This window comes from Festucalex cinctus, chromosome 11 (assembly GCF_051991245.1).
Source record: "Festucalex cinctus isolate MCC-2025b chromosome 11, RoL_Fcin_1.0, whole genome shotgun sequence".
Taxonomy (NCBI): Eukaryota; Metazoa; Chordata; class Actinopteri; order Syngnathiformes; family Syngnathidae; genus Festucalex; species Festucalex cinctus.
In genome coordinates this window covers 19,478,323-19,497,505 of record NC_135421.1, presented here as the reverse complement: position 1 = coordinate 19,497,505, position 19,183 = coordinate 19,478,323, and the positions used below count along the sequence as shown (strand labels likewise).

The following is a 19,183-nucleotide window of genomic DNA, read 5'->3' as shown; positions in this document are numbered from 1 at the left end:
ATTTGAACAAATTTAGTATGTTATGAAATTCATTATGGTGTCAACTTATTTTGTTGTTGTTCAATTCTGACAAATTTACGACATTGTGGTCATTAATATCATGCACTAATATTTGCAGCTGTTTATTGTTTCCTCCTGGCCAGGTCGTCCCGGTTGAGTAACGGCGAAACGGAGTCAGTGAAGACGATGATCGTCCACGATGAGGGCGAAAACGATGCTGGCTCCACGCCGTGCAAAGATAGCACTCTGGTAGTCCGACAGGTACCCACGCCCGAAACCGTTTGGCACTTGCATGTTTGCATCACCTCGGTTTTGTGTTGTTGTTGTTTTTTTTAATTTTTTTCATTTGTTCATTCCACACTTCCCCCTCACTTTTTGTTTGCATGCTGTGTTAATTTTCTTGCTGTATGCTAAATTGTCAGTCATGCTAAGGCTACAAGCTCACATTACGACACTAACAGTTTCTCTTAACATTAACGTACGTCTTTATTCTCAGAGTTCCGTGATATTTATAATTACATTTTTTTTTTGTGTAAAGATATGTTTTTCTCATATTATGACTTATTTTCTTGCCAAATTGTGACTACCGTATTCTCACGACTATAAGGTGCACCACATTATAAGGCCCACCTTCAATGAATGACAATTTTTTCTTGCAAAATTACATCTATTATCTTGTAGCATTTTCTCCTTAATTTTGTTAATGGTGACTTCTCCTGAGTATGGTAGGCACTAACACAAGAAAATAAATGTTTTTTTAATTGAAAAAAAAAAAAAGTAACCAAAAAACCTTTTTTTTGTTTTTTGTTTTTTGTTTATCATTAAAAAAATTTAATTTAAACATTTTATAAAATCAGGGAAATTTGACTTCTTCCCCCCCCCACACACACACACACACAATGTTAAGTATTTCTCCCTTTGCTGACTTTAAAAAAAAAAACCTTTTTTTTTTTTTTTTTTTTTTTTTTTTTTTTTTAAACAAGTGATTTTCCTTTTTATAAAATTATAACGTTTCCTAAAAGGCAGCTGTGGCTCGGTTAAAGTTTTCAGTGGCCAAATTGTCAAGTTGTTCCATTCCCTGCTCCAACTGTTCACTGTTGAAGTGCCCTTGGGCAGACACTGAACCCTAAATTGCCTCCAGTTTGGCATTATAAATAGGAAGCTGTTCTTATAGCCTTACTATGTTAAACAAAGAAAATTAAATTATTAGAAAAAACATATCTTGTAGTGTTAAGACTTTCATCTAGTAAAATTACGCCTGCCCTTTCTTGTAAAATTCTGACTTTACTCTCCCCGCATTAAACCGTAATTCTCGTAAAGTGCCAACTTCTCTCGAGTGTGGTTGTTACTAACCATTTCGTATAATAAGCATTTTTTTTCTCTCCAAAATTAACCAACTAACTTGGCATTTTGTCCCGCCTGTAGGGTAGCCACCGTAGCATAGCTAACACCTTCCCTCCCCTCGAGCTGCTCCGAAACGCGTGTAGCGGCAAAGTGGTGTACCCCTCTTTCTACTTCCAGAGCGAACACAAAAAAAGGCCCGCCGGCTCGGTGTCCAGCCCAGGCCTCTCCCAGCACACCCCCAGCCCCCTTCATCACCAACACCATCACCACCAACACCACCATCCCCATCATCATCATCAGCAGCAGCAGCAGGCCGAACGGAACGGCTTTGCCGGCCGCATCCACCTGCTGCCGGACCTGATCCAGCAAAGCCATCATTCCTCCCCTTCCTCCTCCCCGTCCTCCCCGTCCTCCTCCTCCTCCTCCTCCGGTCTGGCCAGTCCCATTGCGTCCCCCCAAAGCCCCCTGGACAAGCTGGCCCTCCTCATCGAGGTACGGAACTGGCTCGCTTAATTAAGTGCCCTTGGATAATTTAAGTGTCTCCAGTGTGAACTAGTCAACCTACAATTGCATTAAGTCAGTCATCATTTTTGTCATGAAAAAACAATAATACAACTTAAAAGAGGCGATTTTGTGCAGTTTTTGCCTTAATGATTTGCCTCGTATAATTCCTACTTTATTCTTGAATTGGTATGCCTTGATTCTCATAAAAGCATCACTTTTTCCTTGGAAAGTTACTATTTTTGCAACCTCATTTATGTGAAATCACTACTTGTACAAATGTACTTTATTAAATGATATAATTTTAAATATAAAATAAAAATTACAACTTTGTTCTCATACAAATTATAGATTTATTTTCATAAAAAGTATTTTTTTCTTTTAAAATTGCCACTCTATTATTGTTACATTTTACTGCATTATTCCCATAATGTTAACCTTTTTTATCATATAATTATCAATTTATTCTCGCTAAATTACAACTTTTTTCACGTATAATCACTTCTTCATTCTCGTAGAATTGACTATCTGCAGTCACCGTATTATCCCCATAAAATTACCCTTTTAAAATATGAATTTTATTCTTGTAAAATTCTAACTATTCCTGGATAATTTCTCATGAAATTTCTCATATGTATTCCTAATGCTACTACTTTATTTTTGTAATGTTATGTGGTTTTACAAATTACAAAACTGACTCGTGTACTATATGCCTAACATGAGGCAGATTTCTGGTGAGTTTCAATCAACATTTTATCGATGTTCAAATCTTGTCACAGTCTACAGAAGGAACATGAAGGGTAATATTTATCCACCATTTTGTCCAGATCCACCATTTTGTTTGTACTTCCTGGAATGAACCGTTGTGTTGTGTATGCATGTGTTGTCATCCTAATCATTTTCTATTTTTTACGCTTTTAGTTTGTGATGAGGGTCAAATTATGTTTTTTGTTTTGGGGTGGTTGTGTGTGTGCGCGCCCCCTGCAGAGCCAGTCGAGCAACAACATGCAGAAACACAAGTCGTCGTCGTCGTTCACGCCGTTCATCGATCCGCGTCTGCTGCAGGTGTCGCCCTCCGCCGGCAGCGCACTCAACAACGTCGGTGAGTTTGCCGACAACCGTCTGTTTCACTTGATTGTGGTGAAAATTTAGACACAACCATCATTATTTTACTTTTTCCAATTTTATTCTCTTAGAATTTTTTGTTATTTAAAGTGGATTCTACATCATTTGTAATTTTCTAGGTTACGGCAACGACGCTCGTCTGGCGGAGGCGCTGAGGGCGGACCCGTCGCGCAAAGGTTCCGTGGTCAACGTGAACCCGGTCAACACGCGCCCTCAAAGTGACACGCCCGAGATCCGAAAGTACAAGAAGAGGTTCAACTCTGAGATCTTATGTGCGGCGCTCTGGGGTGAGTAGGACAGTGCTGTGAACCCTTATTGTGACAATTTTATTCTCATAAAAGTACTTTTTCTTTTGGTTAAAGCACAAAAAAGCTATTTCATGGTTGTTTATTTATTTTTAGTTATTTCTGTGTCCTCTTTATACCCTTTTATTGTCATGAAACGATGCCTTTCCCCTGCATATCTACCCTCCCCCTGCAGGTGGCAGTGTTGGCCCTATTTTATTTGGATTGTTTTGTTTTGTGAAATTCCAGGGGTCAACTTGCTGGTGGGCACAGAGAGCGGGTTGATGCTTTTAGATCGCAGCGGTCAGGGTAAAGTTTACCCGCTCATCAACAGAAGACGTTTCCAGCAAATGGACGTGCTGGAGGGACTCAATGTCCTCGTCACCATATCAGGTACGCTCACATGTCACTTATAAATGCGTGTTGCAATTTAATTTTTTTATATATTAAAAAAAAATCACAGATGGGTTTGGGCTACTGAGGCACTGTCATACTTTTAGTGAGATTGATATTTTTTTTTTCCTCATAATGTTACGTTTTTATGTTTTTGTTGACTTTCCATTCATAATGTTTGATGTTGTAAAATTAGAATTTGGTTCTCATAAATTGCTTTTTTTTTTCTTGTATAGTTATGACGGTTACGCTCCAAATTTTGGCTGTTGGCATAAAATGACTTCTCGTCATTCATTTTATTATTATTATTATTATTATTATTATTATTATTATTATTATTATTATTATTATCATTATTTATTTATTTATTTATTTATTTATTTATTTTTTGTCAAATGGCAAATTACAACTTTGTTGTGAAATTCTGACTTTTTAAGATTATGTGGATATTTTTTTAATAAGATGCCTTAGGTTTTTTTCTAAAAAAAGAAAAAGTTTTACTTTTTCTACAGAAAATGAAAACTTTCTCATAAAGTTTTTCTGTATTTTTTCTTTCTTAAATTAATTTATTCAGTTTTGTGAAATTGAGCATTTTTTCCAAATTTTATTCAAAACATGTTTCCATTTATTCCATTTTTTTCTTGTAATGTTTCTTCTTCCATAAGTTAACAATTTATGTCTACATTTATCTTTAAATGTAAGATTGATTGATTGTTTTTATGATTAGAATTTTTTATTTATTTTTTACTGTTCAAGTGTCTATAACACACTCGCACAAGTCACCACATACCGAGTACAGCTTAAGCGCTTTGTGACAACACACTCACAGGCTATCAGTCAAAGGATGTTGTGTAAATATCGTCTGGTGGAGATGGCGTCACGACATGTAGCGTGCGTTTCCATCATGGAAGGAACAAAAATGCTTTGTGGTAGAAAAGTGTCACGTCAAGGAAGCTTTCATCAGCATCCGCAGCGTATGGCACGCCACACGTTGTTGTAATGCACGTGTGGGAGCGTCACAGCCACATTTTGTCGAAATGCGTCCCACAGCTGCTGTAGCTGAAGTTTTCCATGATTGTCATTTGCAGTGATGTAACGTGTCACAGGAATACTAATGTAAAATGACCGTTTTTATTCTCGTGACGTTGTAACTTATATCTAGTGAAATTTCAAATATATTCTTATGAGAGTAAGTATTATTTGTTGCCTTGTGTTTGCCTTGTTGCTCGTAAAAAATTTTTTTATGTTTTAATGTTGCAATTTGTTTCACTTACAACTTATTCCTTCAAAATGGCCAAAAAATTGTCCCAAAGCTGCAAGCTGGTTTATCATTTATTTTTGTTCTTAAGTTACGACCATTCTCACAAAAGAGACGTTTTTGTTCTAGTAGTTGACTTAAATCTCATAAATATTGCAACCGTTTCTTGTAAAATCCCTCTCGCTCTGAATATTTTCACATTCTCTAAAAACTATGACTTTTTAAATTACTTTTTTCCTAGAATTACAACTTAATCCTAGATTTATTTATTTTTTTTATAAAATTGAGTTTACACTTGAAAATACAAATAGTTTTACCTAGAATTATGACATTTCTCATAAAATGAACACTTTTGCCTCCAAAACTATGACTTATATTTGAAAATAATTTCAATATTGCTCATTAAATTTTGACTTCTTCTGCCCCTTCAAATTGATGTCTTATTTCTCATAAAATTGTCCTGTTTTTCCCAAGTTCTGACTTGTTTTCTTGTTAACATTTTTCTCATAAGTTAAGACTTTAAGATTTTTCACGTAAAATAACCTTTTCTGCTATAAATGTGATTTTTTTTTCCCCCTCATCAAGTAACTGTTTTTTCTTTTAAAATGATTTACTTTTTATCACACAAAATGCAAGACTTTTTTTGTCCATAGAATTCTGCACTTTTCTTGAAAATTATTTCTCTCTTTGACCTCATTTAGTGAAAATTGACTTCCTTAAACCTGTAGCTACCTTGTAAATATATACATATTTAGCCACTACATTAGGCACAACATCTCATGCACTCCCAATCAAAAATGAAACAATTGCGTTGAATGCAGTAGTGACGTTCAATTGTATTATAGTGACAAATGAATAAAGTGTCTCATTTTTGTGAACGGTGTTCAGGTAAAAAAAACAAGCTGCGCGTTTACTACTTGTCGTGGCTGCGGAACAAGATTCTGCACAACGACCCCGAGGTGGAAAAGAAACAAGGCTGGACCACCGTCGGCGACCTGGAGGGTTGTGTCCACTACAAAGTCGGTGAGTGCCGCAAGCCTCACGCAAATCTCGTGTCCAGCCAGTGACTCCCTTTTTCTCAGTGATGACAATGAACTTTGACCTGCAGTCAAATACGAGAGGATCAAGTTCTTGGTTCTGGCCTTGAAGAACTCTGTGGAGGTCTACGCATGGGCACCCAAACCTTACCACAAGTTCATGGCCTTCAAGGTGAGGAGTTGATCCGCAACGGCCAAAATGTGTGCTCATTGTACAAGGATGCCGGTTTATCACCAAAAACGTAAACTTTTTTTGTTATATATAATGCAACTACTTTCTTTCTCGTAATATTAAGATTTATTTTCACAAAATGAAGGCGTGCAAATTTCTTGCAAAGTCGCGACTTTTCTCATAAAACTTTATTTTGACAATATCCAAACAAAACTGTGACTTTGTTCCAATATAGTTTATTTCAATAAAATCACGAGATTCTTTATCATTTCTACAACGTGTTTCTAATAAAAATAGGATTTTATTGCTGTCAAATTGGGATTTTTCTTGTCACTTTTTCTTGAAACATTAAGGCTTTGTTTTTGTATGTATCTGTTTTTTTGGGGGGGGTTTCCCCTGTAAAATTACTTCTTTTTTTTCATTTATTATAAAATTACAGTTTTTATTTTCATTTTTTTCACAACTTGATTTTTTTTTCCACAATGTTACGACTTAACCAAAAAATTCCAACTACCGGTATGTTCTTGTAAAATTACTAACTAGCCTAGTTATTTTTATTGTAATTTTACAGCTTTATAATTGATTGTCAAACTTTTTTTTCATACAAAAGTTTGCAACTTGATTTTCATCAAGAGTTTTTATCCCCTCAACATTAATTCAATTAAACAGTAATTATCTGCATAGTTCCAAAATCGTTTTCTTACGGTTGTGCTTGCAGTTAATTTTGTATTTTATTTTTTTTTACTCCAGTCTTTCGGCGAGCTGGTCCACAAGCCCCTTCTGGTGGACTTGACGGTGGAGGAAGGCCAGCGTTTGAAGGTGATCTACGGCTCGTGCTCCGGCTTCCACGCGGTGGACGTGGACTCGGGGGCGGTCTACGATATCTACCTGCCAACCCACGTAAGACGGCAAAATGCCTTTTTTTTCCCCTTATTTTTATGGTGAACGAGGCGGCTGATGTGGGCGCGTCACTGTGCGCAGATCCAAACGCACATCCAGTCTCACGCCATCATCATCCTGCCCAACACGGACGGCATCGAGCTGCTGGTTTGCTACGAGGACGAGGGCGTCTACGTCAACACCTACGGACGCATCACCAAGGACGTGGTGCTGCAGTGGGGGGAGATGCCCACCTCCGTTGGTGAGAGCGCCACCTCTAAGAACCTTTCCCCAAGAACTCAAATTGAATAGTCAAATACTGACTTTTGTTCTTGTAAATGTGACTTTTTTTCTTGTACATTTCTCATAAAATTTCAAATTCAGACTTCAATACAATTTCTTATTACGTTATTCTGTACTATTACATTTCATCATTTTTCTTAAGTAGTAATAAAGAAGTAATTGTGAGTAATTGAGCTTTTTTTCAACATGGCCCTGGTTGATCGCCTTTGCTCTGCTGCCACCTGCTGGCAGTTTGTGTAATTATCATTTCTGCAACCGTTCTTTGCAGTTGAGAGGCTCCATCCAATCCTTCTTTATGCTCTAGCATTAAAAAAAAAAATACATATACGTATAAATACGTCTTTGGGACACTTAAAACATTTAAAAAAAAATAATAATTATACGTTTTTGGGAGCAAATGAGTTAAAATCTTTTTCTTGTAGATGAATCCGGACAATTTCTAAAATTAAGACTTTCTCGTAAAGTTCGGACTTCATTCTAATATGTAGATTTAAAAAAATAATAATTTTTTCCTCGTAACGTTCATTTTTTAATTTAACCTACAATTTATTTTTGACGTTTTCTTCTGCGAGACAAAATATTGCCATATTGCATCATTATCAGATATCGATACTGTCAATGTCAATGCTTATTTAATGACAACTTTTTTAAAAATGTGTTGGTAGAAAACACGTTTTATGACATTGGGTTTGGGTTCACAAACCTATACATTTCCATTAGACACATATTTGTTTAGTGTCTGAATGTGTTGATCGACCCGCGACCATTGTGGGGAATAAGCGGTCAGGAAAATGGATGGATGGATGCGTTGATCGATTGATTTTGTTTTTGTTGCAGCCTACATCCGCTCCAACCAGATCATGGGCTGGGGCGAGAAGGCCATCGAGATCCGCTCTGTGGAGACGGGCCACCTGGACGGCGTCTTCATGCACAAACGGGCCCAGAGACTCAAGTTCCTGTGCGAGAGGAACGACAAGGTGAGACTGCCAACCACTTGCCAAGGATCATCCCCCAAGCACCTGGGGTTGGATTCAAATCCAGAATCCAAAATGTGCTTTTGTCATAAAAGTATCAGGTTGCGTTCATATGAATATGTACGTTTGCCCTCAGGTGTTCTTTGCTTCAGTGCGGTCCGGAGGGTCCAGTCAGGTCTACTTCATGACGCTGGGCCGAAGCAACCTGCTCAGCTGGTAGACGGACGTCTTCCTCTTCTTCATCCTCCACTTCCTCTTCCTCCTGCTCCTCCGCCTGGCCTTCGCTAACACTGGATCTCAGAAGCCGACCACCTCTACAACCACAAACCCCGCCGGACCTCAAACGGACCCGCGGACGAGGACTCCACGCGCCCTTCCGTGACGGGAGGACGGCGTCAAAATGTGAATTCCCGCAGAAGGAAATCCCCGAAAAATCTCCTGGTGCTCGTCATCGTCGTCCTCGTGGTTTCTCCCGGACTTTGAACGTCTTCTAACCGCCGGAAAAGTTTTAATCAGTCCGTAAATGTGTGTCCGTGTTCTTGTGTGACTGGGATGATGGATGGTGATGAAGATGATGATGATGATGTCATGGTGATGCACAAAGTGGGCGGGGACTCATTTTGGCCAGGAAGTGAGGGCAAAAAAAAAGGACAAGACAAAGAGTATTTTTTTTCTTATTCCTCCCACATGAGCGTGAAAATTTGTGTTTTACCTTATTTTATTTGTTTTTATTAATAACAATAATAATATTAATATGATTATTTTCCAATGCACATCCAGCCCTTACGCCACTGTCTTGCTTGCTTCCACCCACAGAGGGCGACATGCTGTCTGCACAGAATGTGTGAGTACCAAAACAAGAAGTCAATAAAGTTGTGTATGTACAAAAACATATATAATATCTGTGAATAGAAAAGAAAAAAAAAAGATTTATTGGTGAGAAGGTGGGTGTGTTTGTGAAGCTTGAGATGATGATGGTATCCCCTTGTTCTGGATATTTGCAGTTGGAGGCATATCGCAAACAAAATTGAGAAGGAAAAAAAAAAATCCCATTGACTCCTGTTACCATGGCAACTACGGAAGACGCCATTTTGTGTTTCGGGCAACAGTCGCCGCAAGCATCCCAAGCTGGATCACAATAACAGGAAATTCAGGGGGGGGGGGGGAAACTCACTGGATCCATGTCACCATGGCAACCGTGGAAGACGCAAAATGGTGGATCAACCCACACATGGACTTCGTTTTGCATTTTGGGCACCAGTTACCATGGCAACGATGACAATGTTGTCATGGCGACATTGCAGATGTTTAAGAAGATGGAGGTGGACCACAAATAACGGGAAGTCTTACCTGGACGCTGGTTACCATGGTAACCATGAAAGACAAACATGTCTGAACACACCTGGACGCCATTTTAGTGTTTTGGGGGACAATAGTTACCAGAGCAAAAGATGGCACAACAATTTTCCTGATCTTTGAGAAGCAAGAAGTTTTACCTGGACCCCGGTTACCATGGCAACAGTGGAAGACAAGAATGGTGGATCAACAACACACAGACACACACACACACCTGGAAGCCATTTCGTGTGTTTGGGACAACAGTTTCCATTGCAACAAACGCGTGGATCATTTGTCATGACGACGGGCCAAACGCTAAAGAAGCTGGTGCCAGGTCACAGCAACACCCTGGACTTCTACCATGGCAACCGTGGAAGACTTTGGAAGACACAAAATGGTGGCACTGATATTTGGATGCCATTTTGTGTTTGGAGCAACGGGCAGCAGGCGTCGATGACAAAGATGCGTTGCGGATGTTTCCAGAAGTTGGAAGACAGGAAGTTGAAGGGGAGAAAATTTTCACTTTGCTGTCACCATGGCAACCACGGATGACAAAAACTACTTTTTTGAAACGGCAAGGATCAGTGCATGTTTTGAAAACCCTCTGACAATTTATTGAGGCGTCAAAAATGGAATCTGAATTTTGTTCCCTACTCGGTGATCACCTAGTGAGTATTCTTAAAAAAAAAAAAAAACACTTTCTAAATCTTGGCAAGAACCCTCTTGATTTTTAAAAATGTCCTCTGACTAGAGGTCGGGCTTGCACCAAAAAAAGTGCATTCGCTGCTCGAATTGACGTTAGCCACCAAATGGCCGAATCAATTAAAATCATACTTGTACTTTGCAAAAACTAATTAAAGTCATAGTCTAACAAAAGCAAAGGAGTGGAGCACACACTGGCACGTTGACATAGCATATCAGACACGTAAATTTTAACCTTTTTTATTTCATTAAAATACCATACTTTAAAACCCTTAACGTTCAAAGGGCCCACCCTTGCGTTTGTCGCTAGGACAGCGTTAGCCAGACAAATAACATATTCCCATAACTACTTTTGGGCATCTACTCCAATCCAGCTTTCACACATGAGTAGCTTTCCCACATAGACTGGACAAACATTTCCCTCTGACAACAATGAGAAATTTTTTGATTCAGCATTTGTTTTCAATGGCCAATTCGCTATTCAATTCGACTCCCCACCGATTTGAGCAAAGCTTCTGCATGGTTCCTTGCCATGTTTCAGTTGTAGTTAGAGAACAACGACTCATTGCTTTTCTAGATCCAGGCAAGAATGCCTTTTTTTTTTTTTTTTTTTTTTTTTTAAATATCCTCAGATGACGTTTGCGATATTTGGTTGTTAAAGACTGAATCTGTACTGGAACAAGTCTCCAGGTTTCCCGTCACGCCTCAGCCACTAGCCGGTTATCCACCACAACGTTTCAAACGTTCAGGAATGATCAGTGTTCTGTCAGTGTTGGGAGTCTTGTGGCATTTTAAATCTAGCTAGCAGACGTCTGACTCTCGTTTGATCATTTGTTTTGTTTTTGGCCGTGACAACAAACATTTTGATGATATTTTGTTCAGTTGTGCATTTATTCGAGTATGCGCTCGCTTCCTGTCAGCTCCTGCGCCAACGGCGCTAACGCGTGTGTGCTTTAGGATGTCCTGTTTTTGTTTCTTTCAATAAACTTGAAAACACATTCAAACAAGATGCAATGTCTTGGTTTTCCTGCCACTGTTTTTCTCGTATGCTACGATTTCTTTTTCTCTTAACATCATGAGAAAAGGGGTTCCTGTAAGTTGCTTTATATTTTGTCTTTTTTCCCCTTCAAAACATTACACATTATTTCTTTAGTTCTTTTTCTTCATTATTTTTTTCTGATGAGTGATGACATTATGAATACATTATTGAAACATTAGCATACTTTTCTCTCAACATTGACATTTTCTTCTAACTTTCTTTGTCATAACATTATTTGCCACTTATTTTTTTTTTAGTAATATTACACTTTTTTTTTTTTCTCACTACACTATTTTATTTTTTTTTTTTTTTTTTTTTTTTTTTTTGGTAAGGCTGTTTGACACCTTTTTTTTTTTTTTTTCCCAGTCCAATACCAGTAAGTACCCAAATCTTGATTGTCACCGATACTGATACCAAGTACTGATATAATTATTACTTTTGATACATAAAATTTCCCGCAAAAAGCAATGACAGATAATTTTGAAGACTTATATCCCAATATTGTACAGTATTTTCCTTAAAATAGGGCAATTCCCTCTTCTTCTCATTTGCAATTCTAAGTTGCTGATCCTAAAATGGCCACAAGAGGGTGCCATACTGACACCTGGTATCGGTACTCGCCCATCCCTGCTTTTTTTTTTTTTTTTTTTTTTAAATAACATTTCTTGAATGACCAGTTTTCCTGTAACATTATAACTTCTCCCAGAACAAACAAATGTGTTCTCGTCACATTACACACTTTGATTTGAAAGTTACAAGTTTTGACTTTTTCTCATAAGATTACATTAGAATATCACTACTATTTTGTCTCCTAATGACTTGTAATTGTACAACTGTTATTTTATTTTTTTTTCATTGGACAATGCAACTTTTTTTGGGTTACATTTAAATTTTACCACGTGACATTATGACTCTCATTTTGGTAATATTACAACTTTTTTGTCACATTATATTTTGGCTTTTTGTCATAACGTTATGACTTATTCTTGTAAATTACGACTTTTCTGTCATAACAAAGAAATTTTCTCCGTTCCAGACCTTTTCTTGTCACACTTGATTATGACTTTTTTTTTTTTTTTTTAAATAACATTACCACAATTTTCTTCTTCTTGAAACATGATTTCTTTTTCTCAATTAACTTATTTTTTTAACATTACATTACATTGTCAGAAATTGATGAATATATTGTAATTTTGCTATTCTTCAGCCTTTATAATAACACAACTTTTTTTTTTTCTCATTTATGAACATTTTGCCTCTTAATATTTTGAAGGTCAAAACTTTCTCACTTATTTTTCTTGTGACGTGACACATTTATGCTTATAGAAATGAATCGCCACCCCTCCTTCGCTGTGCTGTTTCGGAGTACAAAGTGTTTGGTTGGGAAACCTTGGAGTTTACCTGCTTGTGCCTTCAAATGAAACACTGACGGGAATAATGAACACACACCTGTGCAATGTAAGTACAAACTCTGGAAATAATACAACTTTGTGACTTTGCTTTGTAGGCTAATAGTCTTATTCGCTAATCTCAAGATGAATGTTTGTTATTGTTGGAGTTGTTTTTGGTCACGTGTTTAACAATGTTGTTTTTTTACTCATTTGGACTGCAGCTTATTTCATGGGTGGGGTCTTCCTCAATGACACAAATACTCATTGATTGACTTGCACAGACACATAATATTTAATGTTAAATTACTACTACCAAATAGGAAGTCATTCACTGCCATTAACGACTGTAGAAGTCAAAGATCCATTTTAACTGGCATGATATGAAAGGAGAAAAAAAAAGTGACAAAAAAATGTAAAAAGCACTGCTAAATAAAACAAACAGTCTCTGTTTAAAACAAAACAATGTTTAAACCACTACAACTCTATTTGATATTGTCTGCTAAATGTAAACAAAATGCTGCAATTAGCTCCTTTTCCTGTGTGTATGTGAGTTTGTGTAATCTCCTGAGGAAATGGAAGCAGAAGTGAACTTTGTGTGCCTTTAAACGAAAATGTGTATATAAAATTCACACCATTTCAAATCATAATTATATTAGCATTTATTGGAATTCTGATAATATTCATATCAATGTTTTTTTTAACCAGTTTAAACATTTTTATTTTTTTTTACCTGACGTACGTGTGAGTCAGACCAGAGTTGGCCCATCCTGCGGTTGCAGGGTTTCCATGACGACCGATGAGGTCATCGCCCTCTACTTAAGAGTCGGATTCGGGACCGGGACCCTCACTCAGGCAGGTGTGAAGTGGTCAGTCGCCATTGTGGCTTGAAAGCCGTCCGCTGGTCCCACCGCGTCGGACGCTTCTCCATCCCATGGCCATGATGTCGGCCATCTTGGCGTTGATGATGCTAACCGTGGAGTTAGCTGACGGACGAAGATTCGCGCTTCCGCAGATGCCCGTGAAAGGTGAGCTGCTCAAATGAAAAATGCAGCTTTTGCCTTAAAATTCTGTATGTAATACCTCATAATAAGAAATTGAAAAAAAAATTGAATTTTTTTTTTTAAATGCATTAAAAATGTCATAATAAGAAATTGAAAAAAAAAATGTGAACATTTTTATAAAATGCATTAAAAATGTTAAAACTAAGAAATCACAAATACGTGAAGAATTACTCAATACTTTTGTTCTTGTCCAATCAACTAGGAAAGTAAAATTTTGTGATTGCATTTTTTTTTAACTTGATTTTATTTTTTTTAAAGAAAAATATTTCAGGGGGAATTTTTTTTTAAATGATTTATTATTTAAATAAATAAACGGGGGTTGACTTCCCTCCAAAACAAAACAAATACAAAAATGATTTGTTTGATTTATTATTTTTTAACCAAGCAAATAAAATCATGTACCTCCGACAATGACACGACAAAGTTAAACATCATTAGCATTAATAAAAAGAACTTAGACTAAATGCAATTTCTGGAGAAATTGCGTGGGAATGCTAAAAGCATTGAGAGATAAATTATGAAATTATAACCTCCTGGTTACTGGACAATGCGCTTTACCAACTGTGCCACCAAGCAGTATCAGACACCTGTTAATGATAAGTTATACGTATGGAAGTGGGCGTGGAAAGTGATACTTAGTAAAGTTCAATGACTGTCCCATTGAAAATTAATGGGGAAAAGTTGATATTAAATGTTAAATTGTGCAAATACTGTAAGTAATGTGGAATCAGACAATAACCCGGGAGGTGTAAATTTTTAAAGCTAAGTTGAAATTTGAACAATGTAAATTGGTAGTATTATGTGGGAGTTGTTAGGCGGCAAAAAAGTGTGGAGAATAAAAATCACAATAACATATGTGGGAATGATTCCCACAATTATCACGACTCAACATTGCGTGACTTCTTGCGTTTTTTTCCTTCCTCCAGACGGCTGCTTCGCGGTGGCGCCCGAGTTGGATCTCTTCCGTCTGGAAAGCGAGGCGGTCACCGTGTCTTTTCCCGCCTTCCGGAGGGCCCTCCAAGTACGCGACATCGCCCCGCCTGACGCCGCCTTCCGCATCGCCAAGGGCAACCGCACCCACGACGGCGGAGATGGAATTGCCGATGATGGCGAGGGCCGAGTCCGGCGCCTTGGCGCCGATTTGTGGCTCCTTCCAGCTCAGCCCTCCGACTCGGGCGAGTACACCTGCACTTTCAGGTATCAAGAAAAAAAAGTGCTTACATTTTTATAAACAATGCTAAACGTTAAAGGGATACTTGACTCATTGAACAATTTTCAGCAGTGAAAAGTTAATATTTTGTCCAGAATTTGATAACTAGGTTACCTACTTCCTCAGCACAGGTGATGTCATCACCAATCGACAGAAAGTAGAAAAATAACTTTTTGAAGGTATTAATTGTACATGAAAAATAATGAAGTTACCACATTAATTATAGACAAAATATTAACTTTTTACTGCTGAAAATGGCTCAATTAGTCAAGTATCCCTTTAAAAAAATATATACTATCCATCCATCCATTCTCTTGACCGCTTATTCCTCACAAGGGTCGCAGGAATATATACTATACTGAATATTATAAATAAAGGTTTAATAGTCAACTAAATCTCACAAGGAAATTAAAAAAACTGCAAAATGTAAAAAAAAAAAAAAATCCTAGATACAAAGAAGACTAAAAGTTAATAAAATCTTAAGCACTATTGAATGTTTAAGAAAACTATTAAAAACACTACTAAATGTGAAAACATAAAAATGATTAACAAATGTTTAAAAAATACTGCAAATTAAAATTTATCTTTAAAATTTTAATACAAATTTAATTAAAATATAAATTGTTAAATGTAAACAAAAAACACTACAAAATGTCACAAATACCAACATAAGTACAAAAATAAAATGAAATAAAAAAAATAGAAATATTAAAATGCCTCCAAAATTATACAAATGTTTCTAAATATATATAAAGTAAATAAAGTAAAAAAAAAAACATAATAAAACCACTTTTAACACATAGCCATGCTTCTTTTTGTTGTTGTTGTTTCTGTTGTTGTGGCGCCGAAGGAACGCGACATACTGCATCCGAGGTAGCGTGACGCTGCGGGTGTACGCTGCGTCAGCGGCGGACATGGACAAACTGTCGTATGAGCACGACGCCACGCTGGGAGAAAACGTCACGCTCAAATGTCCCGTGAAGAAACACTTCTCCCACACGCACGTCCAGTGGTTCAAGGTAAGAGAAACGGTGCCCCGACTGATCGTTGTGTGTACACTCCAGGCCTGAAGGGGGCAGTGTGGCTCAAGTAAACATTCCACGAACATCAATTCAAAATAGTCAAATAAATGTAATAAATGTTCCAACTTTTTCAAAACAAATGTTGAAACTCAACTAAATGTAAAACGAAAAAATATATAAATGAGAAAAATAAGAATAGTAGCTATAGATAAGAGTGCTCAGTCCCCTAAAAAAAAACTTTTTTTTTTCTTTTTTTTTTAAATATTGCTAAATGATCAAAATATTTCAAGCAAATGATTAACATCCTACTAAGTGTCTAACGACAAAGATTTCCTTGTCGGTTTCCTTGGTAGGAGGACTTGGGCGCCGTTAGCCTCCAGGCCCACAGGTGGCGCTCCTTCCGGCGAGAAGCGGGAAAACTGCGGATCCCGGCGGTGAGTCGTTCCGACGGCGGTTTGTACACGTGCCGACTGAGTGTTGCGGTGGACCGCAGGGAGTTCCCGCTCACTCGCACCATCAGACTCCTCGTCAAAGGTGACTGCCACCAACACTCGGCCAAAAATAAAAATCACCATCCAATGTCCTTTTTATAAGAATTTGGATCTGAAAATGACGAGAAAAATAAAACAAGTGTCCATTTTGCTCAACTCCTTTTATAAATCTGTGTTTTGTCAATCTTTCAGACCCGGAGTTAGCCTCGGCGCTAACGCCGCCGCTGATCATCTCGCCGTTGAACGGGAGCGTCCACGAGGCCTCACATGGTGAGTCATCCACTTTGTCCACAAGATAATCAAGTCATGTTTCTTCTTCTCAAGAAAAATACTCACGTAAAAGTTAAAACTAGTCTGATAAGAATCCAAAAAGTTACTTGATGTGTAACAGAGTAAATATAGCACATTAATCTTCAATGTTGAATTTTGTAGGTTCGGGACTTGAGGTCAAGTGCGCGGTGCTGACGGCGTGCCAGTCGAGTCCCTGGACGGCCTTGTGGTGGTCGGCGGACGGCGTCGAGGTGGACGCGTCCCGCCTGAGCGGACGGGCGCTGCAGACCGGCAGGAGGTAGGGCTTCATTTGCTCGCCTCAGACTTTCATTTTGAAAATATGCTTCCCGTCACAAAATGGCCGCCGGCGTCCATGCAGGGAAAGCCGGGTGGCGTCGGGTTGCCGGGTGGAAGTGGGGCTGGTCGTCGTGGCGATGACAGAAGAAGAGGAAGGGGCGGAGCTAACGTGCGTGGCTCAAAACCAGGATGGGAGACGGGAAGTGACGGTCACGCTTCGCGTGGAGGGTGAGTCACGTGACACGCAGAAAAATACCCAGTCGGCCTTAAATTAGGGTTTCATTTCAGTTTTCAATTAAGTTTTCAAGCCTGATAAGGGTTTCAAACAAGGATTTGGGTTTCAACCCAGGGTTAGGGTTTGAAAATAGAATTTCAAATTAGAGTTAAGGTTTTGTATCAGGTTGTGAAATGTAAGGTTTCAAGACAATGTTAAGGTTTTCAAAGTAGTCTGGTTTTAACTCAGGGTGAGGTTTTCAAATTAGGGTTTGAAATTAGTCATTTCAAAAGACATGAGCTAAGAAGGTTTGTCTCCCCAAGCAGACTCCAGCATGACGTGGCTTGTGGTGGCCTGCGTGTCCACTTCCTGTTTCCTGGCGGTGCTCTCCATTTTCTTTTACGTTTTGCTCATCAAGCCCAAGCTCAAGAAAAATACGAAGGAGAAGAAGGCCGACTACTTCCTGGCGCGCCAGGACAGCGTCTTCTAGTGGATACTGCAATACTCGCTTTGGGCCACAGATGGCAGCAGCACCCACTACTCCTGTATAAAGACGATACAACCCTCTTTCATGTCATTTTTCGTGTTTTCGGGCTGAATAAAACCTGTACACCATCAACAACTGCAAAGTCATATTTATTGGTCATAAAATTACATTGAAGACATGCAAATGGGGATTAAAATATATATGATAGATATGGAATTATGGGGCATTTAAATCCGATTTTTTTTGTTATTATAGGAAAAATATGTTGTGTTAAAAGAAGCCACAATTTAAAAAAAACATACAAAAACTCAAAAACTATTGAAAATGTGAAATCAGCAAAAAAACAAAAAACAAAAAAAAAACTAACTAATTTTAAATACTTGAAGCCCCCCAAAATCTAAAAATTACATGAAATCAATATGCAATAAATAATACAAAAGTAAAAGGTAATCAGCAAAAATTATTTTTAAACTACATGAAACAAGCAAAACAAAAACAAAAAAATAAATAAAATGACATATAATCAGCAAAATATAAACTAAAAAATGAAATAATCAAAACTAAAATAAATAAATAAAAATACAGTAACCCAGCAAAAAAAATGGTGAATGAAAAAAAGCTATAAAAAATTAAAATTAGAGACATTAGACATGAAATTATCAAATAAAAGAAATACAAAATACATTAAAAATACCCCCCCCCCCCCCCGCCTCAAAAATATTTTTTATCCTAAAAGAAAGAAACCAAACTATTCGGATTAAAAAAATAGAACTACAGAATTTACAGTCCACCAAAAATAGTAATTGGTTCCAACTTCTCACAATAATCTTGGGCTGGCAATTGGCCTCCAGATGGCGCCACAAGAGGACGCTCCCGTAAAGGGAAGCTGCTCTGTGGAATGTATACACATGCCAGAACCTGTGTGCGCGCGCTGCCGCGCTTCCCAGTAGCAATTGCTCAACTGACAATAAGTTGCAACATGTGTCTTTACTCAGACGACGAAGCGGTTGGCGACGAAGAAGACGCGTGTTCTATTCCTCTGCTACCAGATGAATGACATGAGGAGGCTGTCATGTGACCAGACGAGGCTAACCACCACCAAATCAACATCCTCGCCAACACACGGGTCAGTATTTATCCGGCCGATTGTTGACCTCCTGGGGGGCTTTTCCACACAGGAAGTTGAAGGGTTCGCACACGTTGCGAGGACTTTCACGTATGGACTTTATTTGTTTATTATTTATTTATTTTGAAGATATAACGCGTTATGCAAGGTTTTACACTAGAGTAGACAATAACTATCAAACAGGAAGTACCACTGAATTCTATTGTTGTATTTAAAAATATCCCCTTCATTTCAGAGGATACAATTTGGCCTGGAAAATAGTACA

At 38.0% G+C, this 19,183-nt stretch overlaps 2 protein-coding genes across 7 annotated transcripts in view; both read left to right on the top strand.

Moving 5' to 3' along the window:
• Window positions 1-11,317, top strand: part of LOC144030902 (mitogen-activated protein kinase kinase kinase kinase 4-like) — a 40,108-nt gene extending 28,791 nt beyond the window's left edge. For 2 of the 6 annotated variants that reach the window (XM_077537565.1, XM_077537564.1), the window contains exons 22-32: window positions 144-261; window positions 1,522-1,836; window positions 2,833-2,947; window positions 3,090-3,257; window positions 3,504-3,647; window positions 5,794-5,928; window positions 6,014-6,114; window positions 6,865-7,014; window positions 7,096-7,255; window positions 8,134-8,273; window positions 8,407-11,317. In XM_077537565.1, coding sequence (XP_077393691.1) covers window positions 144-261; window positions 1,522-1,836; window positions 2,833-2,947; window positions 3,090-3,257; window positions 3,504-3,647; window positions 5,794-5,928; window positions 6,014-6,114; window positions 6,865-7,014; window positions 7,096-7,255; window positions 8,134-8,273; window positions 8,407-8,490 — 1,630 coding nt within the window. In that variant the 3' untranslated portion in view covers window positions 8,491-11,317. Of the gene's footprint in view, window positions 1-143; window positions 262-1,425; window positions 1,837-2,832; window positions 2,948-3,089; window positions 3,258-3,503; window positions 3,651-5,793; window positions 5,929-6,013; window positions 6,115-6,864; window positions 7,015-7,095; window positions 7,256-8,133; window positions 8,274-8,406 lie in introns of all 6 variants that reach the window. The other 4 variants (XM_077537567.1, XM_077537566.1, XM_077537562.1 and 1 more) reach the window with 3 other exon arrangements.
• LOC144030904 (interleukin-1 receptor type 2-like) lies at window positions 8,968-17,921 on the top strand. The gene is made up of 10 exons (XM_077537568.1): window positions 8,968-9,114; window positions 12,676-12,807; window positions 13,491-13,765; window positions 14,728-14,998; window positions 15,862-16,030; window positions 16,387-16,567; window positions 16,717-16,794; window positions 16,957-17,092; window positions 17,174-17,319; window positions 17,632-17,921. Exons 3-10 carry the CDS (start codon window positions 13,672-13,674, stop codon window positions 17,793-17,795), a joined length of 1,239 nt encoding a protein of 412 aa, XP_077393694.1. The 5' UTR covers window positions 8,968-9,114; window positions 12,676-12,807; window positions 13,491-13,671; the 3' UTR covers window positions 17,796-17,921.
• Window positions 17,922-19,183: the final 1,262 nt, after the last annotated feature.